Here is a 19,897-nt window from a genome sequence, read left to right as displayed (position 1 = left end):
TGATTTTTTTCCATCCTGCAAATGCTGTTTCTGCCGTTTGAAGTTCATGTGCAGTATTCACACCTACGTGTAGTAGTTTCTGCTTCTACTCAACGTCTCTCTTCTACTCCACAGCTGTTTCAGTTCTGAATGTGTTCCCTTTTTTTTTTTTTTTGGCAGCCATCCTATACAGCACTTCTCTCTGAGTATCTGCATCTCTCTAGCACATGCTTGCTACTGAAAATCTGCACCACTTCTGAGAGGAAGGAAAATAAAGTAGCAGTGAACATTATCAACAAGAGTTTCCTGATCTGGCTGGGGCCTCAGTTGTGATGCCTTTTTTTTTTTTTTTTTTTTTTTTAAATGGATAAAATCTAAGCCAATGCCAAAAAGATGGAGTGCAGTACCATGGTACCACCACAACGAGGCATGTGATGCATTGTTTTAAAGGCAATTGTGGCAAACCATTTTCATGCTGTTAAGTATCTCTGTCTCTTTTGATCCATGGTGGAATTTCCCAGGTTTTAGTCAACAATAAGACAGTTTAGGGAAGGTTTTTTCCTTTGCTGTTACACCTTCACGATAACAAATAAAAAACCAGTTAAATTTGCTTTCAGTTTTCCTTTTCCAAAAGAAAGTAAGTACTGCATTATTGTGTGCACTTTCAGCTACTCAGCTGCATTCTCCTGCTTACCCATGACCTTAAGAAGGTAAAAACTGCTTCCATTTTGCTTGCAGCTATTAATTTTTCACAATGTGAGTAGATCTCGATAAAAGAAAAGTAACACTGCAGCTGTGCTGTGCCTATAAGAATTCTTCATTGACACTTGCTCCTGTAAATTCCTATTTAAGTATTCATCATTAGGACATTCAGATTCTACCCCCTAAAGGCTTTTAAGCTGTTGGGTATGTTCTTCTTCAAGGCATGAAAAGAATTCACATTGTTGTTCCAACACATTAATTGCCGTAAGGAAGAAATTCTGCCCTGTATTTTAGCAGTCCACTCCTGTATGATGGTACTGAGTAATTATGGCCTCAGTAAAACTGCTGATATGCAGAAACACTGAGCTCAGTATGTGCACATACATGCACATACAGAACACAAAAAAGGACTGTGAAAGAAAATTTCATGTGTTGGACAATTTATTTGTTCCAGAAATGGAATTACAAGCAATTGTTTGTATCTTAAGTATTTAATGGTGTCTCAAAAATTGTATTAAACCTTCTATTCAAGTGAGTTCTCTTGAGTTTCTCTCAATATGTAGTCCCATGGAGCAACACAATTAAGATGTAAAATTCAATAACTGCATTTTTCAGAGGCCTGTATCTTGGTGGGCAGTAATTCCATACAATTACTAGCAAAGAAATCTGTGTTGCTCCTTTCAAAGCATTCACATTGCTTCAGAATAACTCAGGTCTCTTTTCCCCAGATAGGTAGTCCTTGACTTGTTTGGTATCTAAGAGGATTTTCTTTTTGCTTTTTGTATTACCTCTCTGAGTGGAACCAAGAAGTTGTCTCTCCAGCTTCTACTAATATCTGTGTAATTATGCATCTTCTTTCCCCACAAGATCCTGCCCTTGCTTGAGTGGTCCCAGCCTTGCACAAGATTCCTGGAATGGCTGTTTGCTTCTCTAATATGTCAATCCCACCATCATCCCTCTGCCTCTTCTGTGCTTCAGCATCTTTTCCATTTGCATCCTGGAGGAGCTACATCATCAAGTCTTTGGGACTCTGCAGATCCTTCTTGTCAGACTCTTTTTATGGGTGTTGAGGAGTAGTTGCAGCACACTCCTCTTTCTCACTTGTTTCTAGATTTCTCCTGTGGTAAATGCCTTCAAAGATGAAGGAAGGTTTTGCTTTGTATTAAACAAAAAAAATAAATCAGACACAGTTCAAGCTTCAGCCTTGAAAATTTGACCCTTTGTCTTAAGCCATTTGTTTTTAAATACTTGGCTGTATCTTAGCTTTAATAATGGGCTTACCATGCTGCTTGTGATTTGAATGCCAAAGCAGGACACTAGCAGTAAAAGGGAAAACAGAGATAAAAAGCTGTACTGTTTCCAAGTGCAGAGACAGAGCTAATTACTGACTTGCCAAACCGTTAAAGTGGCAATAAAGTGGCCTCCTAAATGGTAGACTATAGTGTCAGCCTGCTAAAGTGTAACATGTGCAGATAAAAGTAAAATAATGTGTGTTACTGTCAGAAAAGATGTTTTAACTGATATCTTAATAATGGCACGGAAGAGTTAATCCTGCTTTCCCAGAAGCAGTTTTGTGCAATTTTTGGCAGAGCAGTAAATAGAGTCAATTCCTTGTGCTAAAATAGTAACTGTTTAATTCAGTATGATTGTTTAATTCAGAATCAGAAACAGCAAAAGCTGATCATTACCTTAAATTTAATAATAATTAATTGTGGGATAGCAAATCCTTATTAAGCTCAACTGAGATTTTAGAGTTTCTCCCAACCCTGTCTCCTTGCTTCGTCCTTCTCAGTCAATCCCCTGATTTTATAAAAAGCCTAACTGCATCCTAAATCCATTTTACACTCTTGCCTTTATTGTCTTGGCAGTTTACAATATAGCTCTTTTGTTTACTTCGTCCCCTAAATTAAATTTCCTATGGACTGTATCCTCAGGCAGCCTAAGCCGGTATAGTTCTATCAGCAACCATCACTCAGCTGATCCAGATGATCGAGCCCCATCCTATTAATCACTGGTCCTTTCCCCTCTCCCGGCAGATTGCTGGCAGTGTTCCTCTATCATCTGTTCACTCACTAATAACACGATTCAGCGTTTATCAGGCCGGCCTGGCTCTCTGCACATTCAGCAGCAAAGCTGCTATTGATTGCACGATGGGGAAGCAGAATCAAGCCATATTCCGAGAGCTCTCTGCAAACTACAACACAGTTAATTCACTAATGGTTTCTATTTGCCTTGCTCATGTCACAGCAGAGAGAGAGACCCTTTCAGCACTGCCAGGGCAGGCGGGGGAGCTGGTTCATATAACCAGTGCTGGGTGGACTCAGAGTCACCTCACAAAAGGAAAGTTGTGGGCTTTGCTCCAGCAAGGACACACCTTGGTAACTGAAAGGCTGACTGCCAAAGATTATACTGTCTGTGTTGCCTCATTACATACATCAAATAAAAATACCAGATAAAAGCAGTAACAAAAGACAAAGTATTCTCGGCGGAAAGAGTGAATATGGTCTCACTCACACTATCTGCTTGCTTTCAAAGAAGAAAGCCACTCTAGATCCACTATATTTTTAATCAAATACTACTCTAAAAGGGTAACAAAGTTATTTTAAAAGCCCCATATATTCTTTAAAGAACAGAACTGAATGACATATTTGGCTCTAAACCAACGCTAAGACTTTCAATTTTGAGGATTATTACTGGGGACTATAATGCTTTCCAAAATCTCTTCCAGTATTTTGTCAATGACAACAGGCATTAAAATAACATAGAGTCACTGTAAAACTTGGCATTTTGCTGCCTATATTTTGTTTAGATTTTTAAATGGTGGTGCTTTCACCTAGAAGGGAAAATATGTTCTTCACAGGATTTAAAACATATTGTATATTAAAAAGTCTTAATTCAAATATTTTTGCTATGCCACTTTTGCAAATTTGGAAATGCTCTGAAGAATACGCAAAATTCATTAATGCAATTTTAAGCAGTGTATTACCTTACATTAATTAATTATCTGTAGTTATTCTAAGGAGATGATTTTAAAAGTGTTTTAAAGAGTTTAGTCTTACAGCATTGCAGTTTGAAACATAGTATATAGCCCAGTGTAACAAAATGCATAATTGCAGATGTAACTGACAGCAAAAGAATGGCAAACAAAATACAGATACAATACAAATACATGCCAATTTCATCATCACTGGTATGTAAATACCCACTGTGGGGACACAACCTGAGCTTAATTTGTTAATACTGTCTAAAAAGAGAAAAGCAGTAAAAAATCAAGGAAGTAGTGTGTGGTGCTTTATTTCCGCCTCGGCTAAACAACTTCTCCCTGAAATAAGCAAGATAAAAATGTTCATTTTCATTGGCTCACATTTTGGAGCATGGGTTGGTTCTGTTTCCAACTGTAAGAACAGTTTTACTAGTTTAACATCCATACTTACCATACAGCCTCTTCATCCTGTGCAGATTGAAGAGCAGGGCCAACCTAATGTACACAGAGCCCTGTTTAATTCCTTATGTTTTCTCTGCATCTGAAATAGCAATGACACACAGTCCTGATTTTCATGGTCATTATTTTTGACAAATCAATGTTTTGACAAAACAATTTTTTTGCAGTTCCCTGAACAGCATTTTTTTAAAAATCCAAATCTATTTGAAGACTCGATATGTCTTTTTAACACAAGTAAATCAAATTGAAATGAAATACCAGCTAAGAGTTTTTGGGGAATTTCTGGCAAATGGGCCAGGAAACCCATGACCTCCTCATTGCCCTGGGCTTTCTCCTGGGCAGTCCATCAAGATTCCCCTCAAAAACACACTGTCATTCTCTTCTTCCTTCTGAATACCTCTTTCAGGATCTCATCCTACTGTGCAATGCTCCACACAACCCTGTCCCAGCTGCTACCCAAGTCTAATTTCATTCTGTGCTTTGCCCCTTTGCCTTCTGTTTCTGACCATCCCCTTTTCTTGCCTGGCTGAAACAGAAGAGCTCAGTGTGGGTGAGCACTGGGTGACTTGGTTTTTCACAGGGATAACGTGCTGCTTTGGATCTGACAGTGAGGCTGAAGGACTTGCACGTGCAGAGCACTTCTGGGAGGGTGAGATGAAGCTGGGTAAGGAGAAAGCACTGCACCACAGAGGGATGGTTAATGAACCACACAGAAGTATTTAGACTTCTTCTATGTGGTTCATTAACTCACTAATCCCCTCAGTAAAGGAAAAAAATGTCATACTCCTCCATGAGTAAATTTCAGTCCCAGACATATCCAAATGTATGGTTATTTCTTACAGGTATTCCACACAAAGCATCCATCAGCTCCCATGGCAGCTTCAGTAATTCAAACAGCTGCATCGTTAGGAGCCCAGAAGTATTGAATTCCTGTACTTCACACTGCTCCCAAGCATTTGTCAATTGAAAAGCATTTAGCTTAGTTTATTTCAGAGCAAATGTTTCCCTTTGCTCCCCAAACACATGCTACTCTTCAGATCTGAAGGGCCAAAAATACTGCAGAGCAGAAGGCTGTAATCACAGTAGCAGGAGGAGAGGAGCCAGGCTCAGGCATCCCTCTGAAACCAGCATCAATGTGATGTGCTTTCCACTTGCCACATGAAGCAATGGATTTCTCACCTTATAAAATCAAGACTTAAACTTTGAAGGAAGCAAATTTGATGCCCAGCTATGACAAGGGACAGTATTTGCAAGAGAATGTGGAGTATAAGCTTCCTGGAACCAGTAAAGGAGCATCTCTGGCACTAGCAAATAGAACTGTTGAGAAGCCTTTGGTTTTGCTGAATTTTTCTAAGATGCAGAATGGATAAAAAACCAAAAACTTTCCCTACCTAGACTTCTTCTACTAACCTACCTACTAAAAGTTCTCCAAGAATAGAGAGGTGTCCTAATTGTAAAGGAATAAACTGCCTGTACTGATAATTGTGCATCTAGTAAGTTACTTGGAATATTAACAAAAGCTGTGTTGTTAATGTGATCCTTAAATGCTTCAAGACCTTATCAAATCACCTGGTGGAAACAACGGGGCTCCATTGTCTTACAGGAGCTAAACTAATTTCTTCAACCAAGAATCTCTTCCACTGACTTTCAGCTCTTACTTCAAGAAAAACTTCGCATGCATTTGCTTCTTTGTATTATGAGTTGCATTTTCTTGCATACTGAAAGCAATACTGAAAAGCAGAGAGAATAGGGTCTTTAGAACACCTTTTTCACATGTTCACTGTCTGAATCACATCTGCAGGAAGATGTCAGCCTTTCAGGCACAGCTAGAAGGATATCTGTGCTGCCATGAGAACAGACCTGTGTACTGCTTGTCATAGTCCATCACAATCCTTAATTGGGAAATTATTTTTATTATGGAAACTATGTTCTTTGGCTTTTCTGCTTTAGGCTCTTCAGACATACCAGACTGATCCTGACATGAGAAAGATGCTAACTCAGCTGTATTTCTATGTCATGCCTGTATTTAATGTGGATGGATATCGTTTCAGCTGGACAAATGTAAGTAATGGCACTGGTATTATTCAAAAAATTATTCATACAAAAAAAAATCAAGTGGTTATAACACTATTCAACGGTGACTCTATAAATCACTTTGTGCCTTGCGAAATGGAAGTAAATTACTCCTCTTAAAACAGAATATTGAATATTTTAGCAGGGTTGCTTTGTTATGTGTACAAATAGCTTTTTGCCAAAAGAGAGTAATATTGCTATTTAAATATTTTGTAACTTATGCTAGGATCGATTTTGGAGGAAAACAAGATCAAAGAACATGAGGTTTCACTGTCATGGTGTTGATGCTAATCGCAACTGGAAAGTGAAATGGTGTGGTAAGTATGGAGATACTTTGGTACCCCAGTTCAGATTACCCTGTATTTAATTATCCAACAGAGGTAATTATCCAAGTAGGTTAGATCATATCTGTTGTGAAGTGTTCTCTTTTCTGTAGTTGAAGTTTAAGATTTTTTCCCATAAAGCCATAAGCCAAGGCTCTTCCTACTAACTTCTAAAAAAATTAAAGTTTTCAACCTTGGAAAAACAGACCTTATCATAAGTAAAAACTTGTCATGGGGAATGTGGCAAAATTTTTAAAATCACACATACAGCTATCCTGTATTTTGGCAATCATAAATAATTTGAAGCATAGCATTGAGAATGAACCATGACTTTTCAAGATCTACCTAACTGCAGCTTCATGAAACATTTCAAGCTTCATTTTATTCAATTTGCCATTTCTCTGAAATTATTTTAGCTTTGGAAATGTCAAACTTACTTTGCCGGCCTCAGTGTCCTTAAGGCCATTATTATTAGTGATTTAATAAAGAAAGAAGGTGCTTCTAAATTCTTGGAGATATAATTTTAAATTCCCAGCACTTCTGTAAGTACTTCATAAAAATTGGCCTGAATTTTGCATAGAGATCACAGCAGTAATGAAGTAACTACCAGAAGATTTGGAATGGGCCTGCCAAGAAAAAATGGTATTTTATGAAATCTGACCTAAAGATAGTGCAATTCACATAGGGGTAAGCAGCCCCTAAATGTTTTGGTGTAAGGAAGTAAGAACACTTAAAAATGGCAGTATATACCTGCTGCCCTGCTCCCCCATCTTAACGAACTTCCTTCAGCTCTCTGTGCAGTTGTTTTCTCATCCAGCATTAGTCCACCTTCCTTATTTATATTACAATATTACAAGCTTGTAAAGACAAGAAATTGTGTTTGTGTAGTGCAAGGGCCCTGCCTTCAGCCCATCCCTCTTCCACTGGAAGTCTCTAGATGTTTCTACAATGCTCAGATTGCAGGCAGTAGGGGTGAGTGAGCACTGTACAGTCTGGCTTGCAAAAGCTGGATTCTTTAAGTAGCATTTTGAGAATTGTAAGGATAAAAGTTAATTTTGGCAGATGTATACATTCAATCCAGTATGGACCTGTGAAATTTGCTTCAAATTGTTTTCAATTCTACCCACTCTAAGGAGAGGACTAAGACAGAAGCATTTACAGAAAGCCTGTGTTAGTTGAGAAACCCTCTGTTACAGACAACAGGCCCAGGGCTGATATCACAATCTTTAAGGCGATTTTATGCTGCAAAAATAACGTGAAAATGAACCAGTCCTGCATCATTGTTACCATTGTTTATTCATTTACTGTTCAGAAGATAGCCATTGGCATAACTGGAATGATCAGCTCTCTCATAGTGTGTTGACAGATGTATGTTAGGTACCTATCAGTGCAAAATTAATACTCAGTGCATTTTCTTTCTAGTTCTAATCAGTTTTTCTGGGGCTCCTCCTCCCTCTTCCTGCTCCCTAGCACTGTATCAAAACACGTTTTTTATTCAGTCCTAAAAATGTTTGCTTAGTTTTCATTCAAAAAACTATTTTTAATAGGCTTAGTGAAACTGTAACAATACTCACATAGGTTGTATGTTGTAATTCTCTACTTGTTGCATTTCTCCTCTGCACTGACCATGAAAGACAGGTCCCCACCCCAAGTTCAAAAAATAATTCTTTCAAGTCTGCTTGTCATTCCAACAAGCACATGCTCTGCTTCCTGCTTTGGATCCCAAAGTCTGTCTGATTGTCTATTTTAATGGAGAATCAAAAGGTCTTTCATGAACTGGGCTGACTGGTTTCTCAGATGACCCTGACCAGTCACCTGCTGCTTTCATTAATATCTGACATGAGATGAGTCAGAGAAGAATCTGGATCATATCGCACTTTGAGGCTTGTGTAATCATGGTGTGTTTAACATTTCAAACTGCATGTGCTTGTAAAAACCTTTTTATTCAGTTCAGTTCCATTTAGAGTTTTCAGACAGGCTTGAACTTCACAGTGGGGCTTCCAGGCAGGTGTTCTGCGGCAGACTCTGGCCTCAGCAAAGCCGCCAAACGCTATCAGGAGTGAGATAGTCAGTGCTGATAACACAGCATCCCATCTGCTTTCCTCTTCCTTTCTAGTATAGGACTTTGATGTAAGCTTTATGACTCTCTAGGGACCAAGCAAAGGGCCATATCACTGCTAGATTTCATGTTGCAGCAACCTGTACTCCAAACAGTGCACGCAAATTGCACACAGACCCACATGAATACTGGCAGCAAGAACTCTGGGTAGAAATGCTCCTTGCAATGCACATATATGTGCAATAAACAGTACAATGGTTTAATGATAAGGAAGTAATAGCAACTTTAAAGCGGATGTTAGAAGATACTTGTCCTCCCCAAAGCTATCAGGTACAAAAAGAAGGCAGCATGGTAACATTTTACACAATTCCATTTGCTTCTCACGACTCTAACTTAGAAATGTCACAGGAGTTGATACATATTGTACCAACTCTTTTTTCATTCTTCAGTTACTTTAAAAGAACTTCCATTATGAAAATTAAGCATATCCTTGCATTATCCAAGGCCCACCATGGAAACCTCCTCTTTTTATTACCAGCCTGCTTCACTTAAGGTAAAGCATTAACTACATCTGGAATGGCACATGGCTCACCATAATAGGCTGAACAGTTTAGAGAGGTTTTTTTTTTCCTTCCCCGGAAGTCTCTAAACTGAGCCATATTTTACCATTGGGTCATTTTACCATTAGCTTGTAGGAACTGACTGTTTATTAACAGTGTTATCCATTGCCATGATTCAGTATACAGCACTGAAACAGGAGATGAAGCATCCATTAAAAAATAATAAAAAAAACCAAACCCTAAAAAAAAAAAAGGCAAAGGCTCTGGAGACTGTTAAATAGCTCTCCTGTAGCTATATTATCTGAAAAGAAATCAAGGCAGAGTGCTCTTGGGATTTGGATGACTTGGGGCCATCTGTTCTGCATGGAGAAGACCATCTGCCCTCTATAACCCTCCTATATCCACTGCAATCCAAGCACTAATACCTTTTGAAATCCCCACCTGTGGCCATTGAATGGTAACCTCAATTTTCATCTTACAAATGAAACTGCAGCATGAAATCATGAAATTCTTCCTTCTTCTTTTTTTTTTTTTTTTTTTTTTGGCATTAGGTTGATTGCATAACCCTGTTTTAGTTGATATCATTATGCCTTCTCACACATGGCTCTTTTCTTATTAATTGAAGGTGGCAGTACTTACAATACAAAGTAAAGCTAATAAAACACTGTTGTTGTAAGTCCCTGATGGCTCCAGGGAAGTTTGCAAACAAACTATTATTATTATGCAGGTCAATGTAAAATGTGTGGTATTTTGAATTTGCAACAGATAAAAGAGCAGAGTAGATAATATTGTTATTTTAGGCCCAGGCCCTAAGCTGTAAATGAGATGATGGCTTACATCCAGAATTGCTAAATTATAAAGAAGCCGCCACCACCACATCTTCTTTCCTAAGTTTCACCTTTCAGTACCTCATGGGATATTATATGTAGGCTACTCTTGTGCAGCTTGCTGCCACCTGAGCAGCTTGACATAAAAATATCCTCAAAACTGAAGCCCTGCCCCAAACTTGAAGCAAAGTTAGGCCATGTGAATACTGAGGTGACTTCTATTTTAGCTGACTGAGCAGTCATCCCATGTGGGTTTTTTTGTTGGTTTTTTTTTGTTTGTTTTGTTTTGGTTTGGGTTTTTTTGGTTGTTTTTTTTTTTTTTTTTTTTTTTTTTTTTTTTTTTTTTTTTTCCATGAGGTTTGCAGGGGTGAAAATAGGCAGTAGTCAGGAACTATTACCATGTTTTTAAGATAATCCCTGTTGAGGTCGTCTACCTACCATTGTAACCACCACTGTAATAGGTAATACATTAAAAGCTGTAAAAGGCTAGATTTGTCCTGGGAGTGACTAATGAAAGAGGTATAGTTCTCTGATTTCAAATAGACCAACTGAGACTCATCAATAATTTTAATACTGCAATGCTGTCAGAAAATGTGTGGCTGCTAGGAAAAGCCAGGGAAGAAAATACAGTGAAGTCAGGTTCTCCTTTCTCAATTGGAAAAAAATGTATCCTCTGGGGAGAATCCTGTGTAGGTGGCCAACTGGGGAGCTTGGTGTGTCTACGAGATGAACAAGCAGATTGCTGAACTGAGGTCCCCAGGCTCATCCCCATCATTTCTTTCATCACAAGAAAACAATTGAATTTGTTTATTGCTTTCACGCTTTTGCACGTGGGCCAAAAGAGGCTGAGCCAGAAGGTGACCCTTGGAATTTCTCTGTGATTGTTCACCATCAACTTTCTCTTTCAACCTCTAGATGAAGGTGCTTCATTACACCCATGTGATGATACTTATTGTGGTCCTTTTCCTGAGTCTGAGCCTGAAGTAAAGGCTGTTGCTCATTTTCTTCGCAAACACCGGAAACAAATCAAAGCCTATTTGTCCTTTCATGCCTATGCACAGATGCTGCTGTATCCTTACTCCTACAAATATGCAACCATTCCAAACTTCAACTGTGTGGTAAGTACATTAAAATTTGGACAAGTGCTCCTCTGTATATTTTTTGGTACATTTTGTTTTGAGAGGAGATTTGTTTCTTCTATACTTTGCACAAATATAATATTGAGCAGTATTTATTCTGGATCCACTTGCAATCACATTTCTGGTTATATAACCTTCACTCACCATGATTCAGTGGTAATTTGATTAAAAGGGTATCATGCCTTTCATCCATCAGTCCCTTTAAATTACTTTATAGGATAAATCTCTAAATTTTAATTAAAGTTATTATAATTTTATTTAATTAAGTGTAATGGGAATTACGTAGTTAGGTCCTTGGGCATCTAGCTGAAACTCTGTTTCTTCATGCTCATAACTTAAACACTAGGAGCACAAAGAAGATCATGTTCAATATTATGAACAAAATAAAACTGAAACTGTTTTTGTTTATCAGTTCAAGGAGGAATCTCTCAGATTTCACCAAAATTAAAGCTTCAGTTCTACTATGTATCATTCAGGTCAGACATAGTGGTTTTGAGCCTTTCAGACTAGCAGGTAATTAAAACCAGGACCTTCTGTATATTAGAAAAATAAATTAATAAGTGCACATTTTATGATGTAAGCCTATTGATTCACAGATGAGTACATTTCATGTATTCTATGCTCATCCAAATGCAGAGCTATTCCCTCTGCTTGCAGTCTGAGGTCTGCTTTAGCCAGCCTCCTGTTCATAAACCCCCCCTTATGGCTTATTCTCTAAGGGACACATGGCTAAGCTTTGCTCTCTGTTTGCTCCTGCTCACAGACCCACATTGCACCAACCAGTTGCAAGCCTCTTTCTTTCATCCTCAGTCCTGAGTAAAATTACATTTTCCATTTATCTCCCATTTTGACCTTGAAAGTTGAAGTGACTTTTAACTTGCTGGTTTAAGCTAGTTTTCTCCAAAGGAGCTTAACTGCACCTTAGATTTATCCTGTGCAGAATAAATGATGTTGTCAGTCCCTGGGGCTTCACTGAAGTTTCACTCAGCTCTTCCCTCAGGGGGCTGAGCAGCCAGGACTCCACAAACTAAACTCTCTTTGTAAGTTTATTTCTGTTGAGACATTTAATTTCAGTAGCTACTAAACATTATTCTGTCTGATGCCATTCCTGTGAAACGGAGCAAATTAGAAGTTAACTAAGCAGCCAGAGGAGCTAAAAAATATGAGACGTGGGGACTGACCACCAAACCCTGTAATGACTGTGGATAAGTTTATGATTTTTTTTTTTTAATTCTACCTTCACATTCTTTTGGCAAAAGACAAGGAGAAAGGAGTTCTCCAAGTGATCTCATGACTATTTAGTTAGAAAAATAACATAGACTGGGAATTTAAAATCATAGGTTCTCATTCCCTTGAAGATCAGCAGGTGCAAACACATTTTTTTTAAGAACAGACAACAGAGGAGAAAGTAAAGGAGTAATGTTAGGAAGAACCAGCAACTTCTCTGCAAGTATATGATTATTGAGTATCTGACTAAAATGCCTGGAGTAATATAAGGCAATAGTGGATGCTATAGATGGGAAATTCATTGTAAGGAGAAGGAAGATTTATCTGAGAGTTTTCACACACACCAGTATATTTTGTTGTTCTTGTTGTTTAAGGGATAATTCCATTCTGAGATGAGGCGTAACTGCCCGTCAGCTTGTACACATTTTGTCTTTCCACCCATGGCTTTTAGACCAAAGGATCCCAGTTTTTGATGTTTAGCAGGTGTTCCTCAGGTTTGCAAGACCTTGGATCAGGCTTCTCATCAGAGGGAGTAGAGCAAAAGGAGCAAAAAAAGACAGTATTTTAAACAACTCCCATGGACAAATGGAAGCCAAATACCAATTCTAAATATCTTGTCGGTATTTGAACCTCATACTTCTTTTCATTGTGGTCAGTCAAAAACAAGAGGGAAGTCGAAATAAGAAACTAAAGTAATTTCCTGTTATTTATAAAGCTCATTATAGGGATCATAGTGAAAATTCAAGGAATACTTGTTCGTTATTTATTTGTGTGTTTTAATGCTTGTCTACAGCCAAAGGCTTCATCACCTGGTGGCTCATAAATGTATAGTTTTTAATATTTGAAGTCTCAAAAATTATGACTTGGGCTGAGGCTTCAGATTCTCCAGTTCTTTTGGAAATTGCAGTGAGCTGGGAAGTGATAGATCTCTTTTTTCTGACACTGATGGAACAAGTATTGTTGGTCTACATGGGTTGTGTACAGTGGAGAATAGTAGGACCTAACATGCACAGCAAATAAATAGCTTTTGGTGCTAACAGTGGGCTACGATTAATTCCGAGCAGAAGAGAGGCTGTTTTCTGTCTGGGTCAGATCATTCTAGTGAGCTGTCAGTTACCATTTCAATTAAAGCGTTCAATTATTCAGAGCTGCTTTGAAACTGGAGAGCAGTGTACTGATCACAACATGCATATTCTGTTCTAATTTAGGCACAACTCTCTTATTAACACTCTACTGAAATCTGTCCTTTTAAGATGCTTAAAATGAAAGTACTCTTTTAGATTGAAAAAAACACCAGCAGAAATGCACATCCATCTCAAGAGTTTTAAATTTCACCTGATTTTCATCCTTTTTCTTCCTGTACTGTCATTTGCCTTAGTGTTTGCAGTGAACTTACATGACATGACTGAGTTTGTGTACATCTTTGCAAAAATCTGGTAATTTTATGTGGCATGTTGTCCTTGAGGGTGTTCAAAGACTGGTTGCCTGGATTTATTCAGGATCCAACCTGCACAGTATGATGCAGTTGAAAACTGTCCCTTTTTTGGGCACATGGCTCTAACAGTGGGAGCCAGCTGCATTCCTCAAGGCTAAGAGCTTCAAGTTCACAGTGCCCAGGGATGCGTGCCCACATGGTGGACATGGACTTGGGATGCTCCTGGTCTGACCTCCAGAAAAGTTTCTGCCTCTGCCCAGAACCCATTACTGTTGTGCTGATTTTAAATGAGCCTTGCCAAACTATTTCTTCGAAAGATTTCAACAGGATTATCTGTTGTCTCATTGCTGTAACTCGTGCACAGGGAGTCTTCTTGTTTGTGGCCACGTTCTCCTTGCCATGGCGCATTTATCAGGACTTTGTCCTCCACCCCTCTCAGCTCCCCCAGCTGAGCCCTGTCTCCTGCTCCTTTGGCATCAGGCCTCATGTCAGGCCATCCCAGCTTCTCACCAAGACCCTGGGATGGTAAGCACAGCTGCTTGCAAATTCTGGGTGAGCAACAGAGTTTTGTACTTGGGAAGTGTAGGCACCAGACAACAGCTCCTGGCTGCAGTTGGAGCTCCCCCTTCCTGGGCCCTGTGCAGCCACAGCCACCACGGTGACCTCACACTGGCACTCTGCCACCCTCACAGGGTCCAACAACTCCAACCGCATCATGGGTCTTGCATGTCACAGCTCAGAAGTCAAGGCATCTGGAGGAAGAGTGCCAAGTGACAGCACTTCTCCCTTCTCCCACAGGACAGGCCCTTGTCATCTTTGGTGTTAGGGTGAGTCAGAGGTTACCCCTTACACTGGCTGACAACCACATTCCAGCCCTGCAGAAGTTCCAGCAACACTGAGTTAAGTGGTCCTTGCCTCCACACACTCTCTTGTGGAGGTGGCAAGAGGTCAAGCTGAAAAGGTCAGAGTCTCCAGCACCATCGCCCTTCCGCTAAACAAAAAAAAATTCTGGTTGTGCCTAACAAATTTTTGTAATGGAGTAAAAATGTGCTCTTTCATTTGCTAAGAGAAGTGACTATGTAAAATAAACTCTCCAAAGCCCTACCTGCACATCAGGAAGTGAAAGTGAACTTATTTTTGTTTCTGGAATGACATTTAAAGCAGTTTTCTCTGGCCTCTCTCCTCTCTCCTGCATGGGTCAGACCAAGTCAGAATCCCAACTCCTGACAAGGGCAAACAAGTGGAAGGTTAGGAAAAAACATATAAATGGAAAGGCAAGTATAGGGTAGTCTTTCCCCAGCGTATTCATTTAGTGCCTGATGAATAACAAGGTAAGGACTGAGTTAATGAAAACTTGCATAAACCAAACAAACCTTCTGTTCAAGGAAATAAAACAACTAAAACAACCATCACGCAGTGGTTCAAAGTCCAGAGTTTCTAGCTCCAAAGATAGTAATTTCCTGTTGTCTGTAGGGACATGACTGTGTTTTTCCAAGCCTTCTTTGTATATTTGCCAATATCCTTTTCTTTGGGGTAATATTCCTTTTCCTTTTGAATTTGTGCATCTTTTCTGTGTGTTTCAAACCATTATCCATATGTGACTCTCAGAATTTTCCATGGGCCAAGCCTTCTGTACCCAGTTTCACAGGATGAACCATGAACATCCTAAACAGCCTTTCAGCTGCAAGCTGTTGCAATGTGGGCACTGATTTTCCCTGAAATCACATTTTTGAAATATTCGAAAGAGCTCCCCAATACTACATCATCAGGCCCCAGAGAACCCCAGAGAAACTTAGACCAGCAGTGAACATTTACCTGCTGATCAGAGATTCAGGAGTGGAACTTGTCTCCTTTCTTCTTCCCACTCTGCTCACTGAACCACTGTGAGTGTCAACAAGATATCATTTCTCCTCCACAAGCCCAGCAGAGACAAGGTTTAGTGAACTGGGAAATTCATCTTCAGAAAATGCATGCATGGCTTTTAAACTGCATAACAAAGACATTATTTCACCTCATGGTCTTATGTGTCATCTAAATTTGTCGTGTGGTTAAATTGACGTATATACCTATAATTACAAATACTTAACATCTGATCATTCGTGGTGCAGTGAGCTCTTTTATGCCATGAAAATATCAAACCAAGCTTTTCAGGGAACTGCTGTTATTAAAAATAAATAATGCATTTATCCTTTACAATCATTTTAACTTAGCTGTCACGGACTCATGGAATGCAGCATTGCTCCAGAGGTCATTGGTCCATTGACCCAGATTCCAATCACAATACAGTATTTAATTCAAAGACTAATGTATGTATTTGTTTTTTCTCTCCTTCCCAGGAATTAGCAGCCTATAATGCTGTCAATGCTCTTCAGTCAGCCTATGGTGTAAGATACAGATATGGCCCTGCTTCCAGCACTTTGTGTAAGTTTCCCTCTGCAGGTTTGTGACTTCGACCTTCCTACAGTAAGAAGGAGAACATTCTGATTATAACAAAGAATGCAAACACTATTTAAAGTGAACTTTGTTCCAGTTTTGGGTTCCAAGGAAGGCTGAAGAAAGTTTTGCAATTGATTCAGTCAGTTGATTGCAGTAAGATTAACTCAACTGATGTAATAAAAGAGATTAAAATGCAGTGCACTTAAGAGTCAAAAGCCAGCAAATAACATATTCATACCGTATAAAACTATGGGTTCTTTTAAAAAGTAAAACTAAAGTCTTTAAAACCATATCTTTATCAGATACTCAAATGCACTACTAAGTTGTAACAGCATTTGTCAGGCAAGCTCTCTGTAGAGAGGTAAAAGAAAAAGAAGTTCAACAGGTTTTAACAAGACACTTTTTTTCTTTGCTGAAACCTTGAGGTATGAATACTGTGGCTAACAATAACAGACATTGAAAAAGTGAAAAGCTGAAGACTTTTCACAAGTAACCTCCTCCGTTTCCTCTGCCATTGCCGTGTTTCAGCTGCATTTCCACTTATCATGGGCCTCCATCTCGTAGCTTAGTCATCATCTTGTGCTCATTACACTGCAGTCAGTCACTATGTCAAAGGAAAAGCAGTGTGAATTAATGTCAGAATTGCACAGATTACAGCAGACCACATGAGAGATGTATCTGTATAAAAAAGTGTGCCTTGGGTAATCAGCATATGGAGATAATGAAAGCATAAGCAGCAGACTTCCTCAGAAAGGTTTGTTAATATTAGACACCACCTATGCAAATGCTCTCATGCTGTGGGGAAACGGTGAGAAAGTAAGACAAATGAAAAGAATTTTAAAAGCTTTTTTAAAAGAAGATGGCAGATTATCAATTTTCTCCCTTCTCACTGCAAATGAATCGCCTAAAAAACCCCCAATTTATACCTAGGAGCATGCAGAGCTATCCAGTCCAGCTGGGAGATCTTTGGATGGAAAGGAAAAAAGAAGGAAAACTTCAGACTGTGCTCACATGGAGACAAGAACAGTTTCAGGATTTATTCTAGATACTCTCTTTTATTAAAGTTTTGCTTTACACAAAACAGTTATGTTTTTTCCTATGAAAATGAAGGGTCTAATCCATATTGTGCTGAGCACATTTCATCAGGTGTTGGGTGCTCATGCTATTTTCTCTGAAGTGTGTTCAGGATCAGGGCAAGCAACAGATGGAGTTGCAAGTGTACTCACTGAGTCCCAGAGACAAAATGCTGCAAGAACCCTCTGGTGATTTCAGCATGACCTGCATTTAACATTTTTTAATACTTTCTCTGAATTGCCTCTTTCAGATGTGAGTTCTGGCAGCTCTATGGACTGGGCCTACAAAAATGGCATCCCGTATGCATTTGCATTCGAGCTGCGTGACACTGGACATTTTGGATTTTTACTTCCTGAAACGCTGATCAAACCAACCTGCACAGAGACCATGCTTGCAGTTAAAAATATAACTCTTCACTTGCTGAAGAAATGTCATTGAGATGGATTTCTAGGGGCTGGAAGTAAACATTTTACTCCTAGTGCTGATGCCTTTCAGTGTGTTCAGTTGCCATTCTAAGTTTGGCCACTTCAGCATTCTAGAAGCTAATGGGAAATGTGATATTGTTTCTGCCAAATTAACTTAGTGGAAAATGGAAAAAAAATCATTCAACATCTGCTCTTCTGAAGTCCATAAAGTTGATATACTAACTTAGTTACCAGTTTGGTGCAAAATAGTTTCTTCTTTTTGCTATAAAACTTTAATTCTGCAATTTCAGTGAGGCCAGTCCTAAAATAAAGTGCCACTTCCAGGCAGTTCCAGGCCATGCACATTTCCCTAACATGAAGACTTCCCATGGGGTCTCTTGAACCAAGGGATAAAGTTTACAATCATGTAAATATACCCTGTGACCCAACACAGGCCTGTATCTACAGCAATAAATGCCTTATAGTGGTAGCTGGCTGCACTGCAAGTGGCAGTGGGGCTTCCTTCTGTGTGTGTACGTACATACATACATATATGCATTTTCGTGATTTTTTTTTTTCATATTATGCAATAATTTGAACCAAGGTTTCTTTTAATTATTCAGAGATCTACTTTCAAATGCATATAATTGGAGTGGACTCAAAACCAACACATTGTCTTTGAAAATGTAACTTTCCTAGTGATGTGTAAGAATTATTATGGAATACTATTGAGATAGATAATTTTCTACTTCATGGAGAGACAAAGCAACTTGCCATGACTTGGAACTTGAACTGGGACTTGGCAGTCGACTGGTGCATCTGGGCTCTGCTGTAGACAGTGACTGCTCATTTCCACCAGCCAAGGATTTAGCCTTAAACTGTAATTAACTGATGTTTTATTTATCAATATTCTTGCAGTGACTTCTGTGGCTCTTTGGCTTCTGTGGCTCTTCTTCCTAGAAGCTGGTTGGTTTGTTTTGGGTTTTTTTGCATGTTTTAAAGGAACTAATAAATTTTTAATGGATTCTTAAGTGAGCCAGAGGTGAAGGTAGAAGCCCTACAGCTGAAATAAAGTGAATGAGCACCATGTTTGAAAGAATAATGAAAGCACAGAAAAGATAACAACATGTTATGGGATTTTTAGTACTTTTAAAATACCATTTTTTAAAATCTTATTATATCTGCAGAAGCATATATTTCACTTTATGAATTTTGAATTTAATCTTATGCCACTACATATAAACTAAAACATATTTGTTAATAAAACTGTCAAAAATTTTTGAAGTATTCTTCATATTTTACTTAAGTGTTAAAACTTGAGTTCAAGTATGTAACAATTTTACCTATCTGTAAAGGATTCCTGACGCTAAGGATGGGGAATTTAAAAAAACCTACATCCTCTCTAAGTAGGCACTTGAACTTAGCAAATGGGCAATCTTTATAAGGGAAGTACTGTATTTAATTAAGAATATCATTGTTTCCAGGACTGCAAAAGGCAATCAGTGAGCAAAGATGACAGAATTGCATTCTATTTGTCTAACATTTTGTTAATAAATGTGTTTATTTTACACAAGTTTCTGAAGGCTCGTTCAGATTTGTTTAGTCTTGTTTGAATAACATAAGTCTTATTCTGATATTAAATGTCCAGGAGACAGAAGCCCTCAAACTAGTAATTTCCAATTGTTTATGACCATAACCATTAAATATTTTGAAGACAGCAATAACTGTCTTTTGCTATGCACAGATTCCTGACCAGTGGCCTTGATAGCGGTATAAATGATTAGCACCAATCATGTGTTATTGTGAATTTAGGTGAAAAGATTGAACTTACTACAAAGACATAAGAGATTGAAGAAGAGAATGAATGAGGGATGTCTAATTAGCATGAGGCAATTTTACCTCTGAATTGCTACAGTACAAGGTATGCATGGACCAGGAGCAACCAGATTCTTATGTGATGGTTTGATTCCTGCTCGCAGTCCAATAGGTCACCATGTGAAATGTTTCAGTTTTATCTTCATACCATTACAACTCCACTGGTAATGAAAAGTAATTGAACTCTTGGAACAAGAAATGGAAACAAACAAATATCCTCCTTTAGGTACCAAAAGGACCTAACATTTTAGACCTAGTTGACCTTCTTGGACAGGAATAACTGCAAATACTCCTAGATTTATCTAAGAAGGTTTGATGTTTAGAAGTACTCGATATCAAACC

The 19,897-nt window shown here is 38.6% G+C and overlaps 1 protein-coding gene across 1 annotated transcript in view; it reads left to right on the top strand.

The window, feature by feature from the left end:
- CPA6 (carboxypeptidase A6) overlaps nt 1-17,714 on the top strand; it is a gene marked incomplete at both ends in the record, with an annotated part of 126,282 nt that extends 108,568 nt beyond the window's left edge. Inside the window, 5 exons of the mRNA XM_083859022.1 lie at nt 6,074-6,184; nt 6,423-6,513; nt 10,881-11,083; nt 16,103-16,187; nt 17,527-17,714. Coding sequence (XP_083715148.1) covers nt 6,074-6,184; nt 6,423-6,513; nt 10,881-11,083; nt 16,103-16,187; nt 17,527-17,714 — 678 coding nt within the window. The remainder of the gene's footprint in view (nt 1-6,073; nt 6,185-6,422; nt 6,514-10,880; nt 11,084-16,102; nt 16,188-17,526) is intronic.
- Between the last annotated feature and the right edge of the window lie 2,183 nt (nt 17,715-19,897).

This window comes from Zosterops lateralis (genome assembly GCF_965231275.1).
Source record: "Zosterops lateralis genome assembly, chromosome: 1".
Lineage (NCBI taxonomy): Eukaryota > Metazoa > Chordata > Aves > Passeriformes > Zosteropidae > Zosterops > Zosterops lateralis.
The sequence above is the reverse complement of the archived record's forward strand: the minus strand, read 5'-3'. Positions and strand labels throughout refer to the sequence as shown.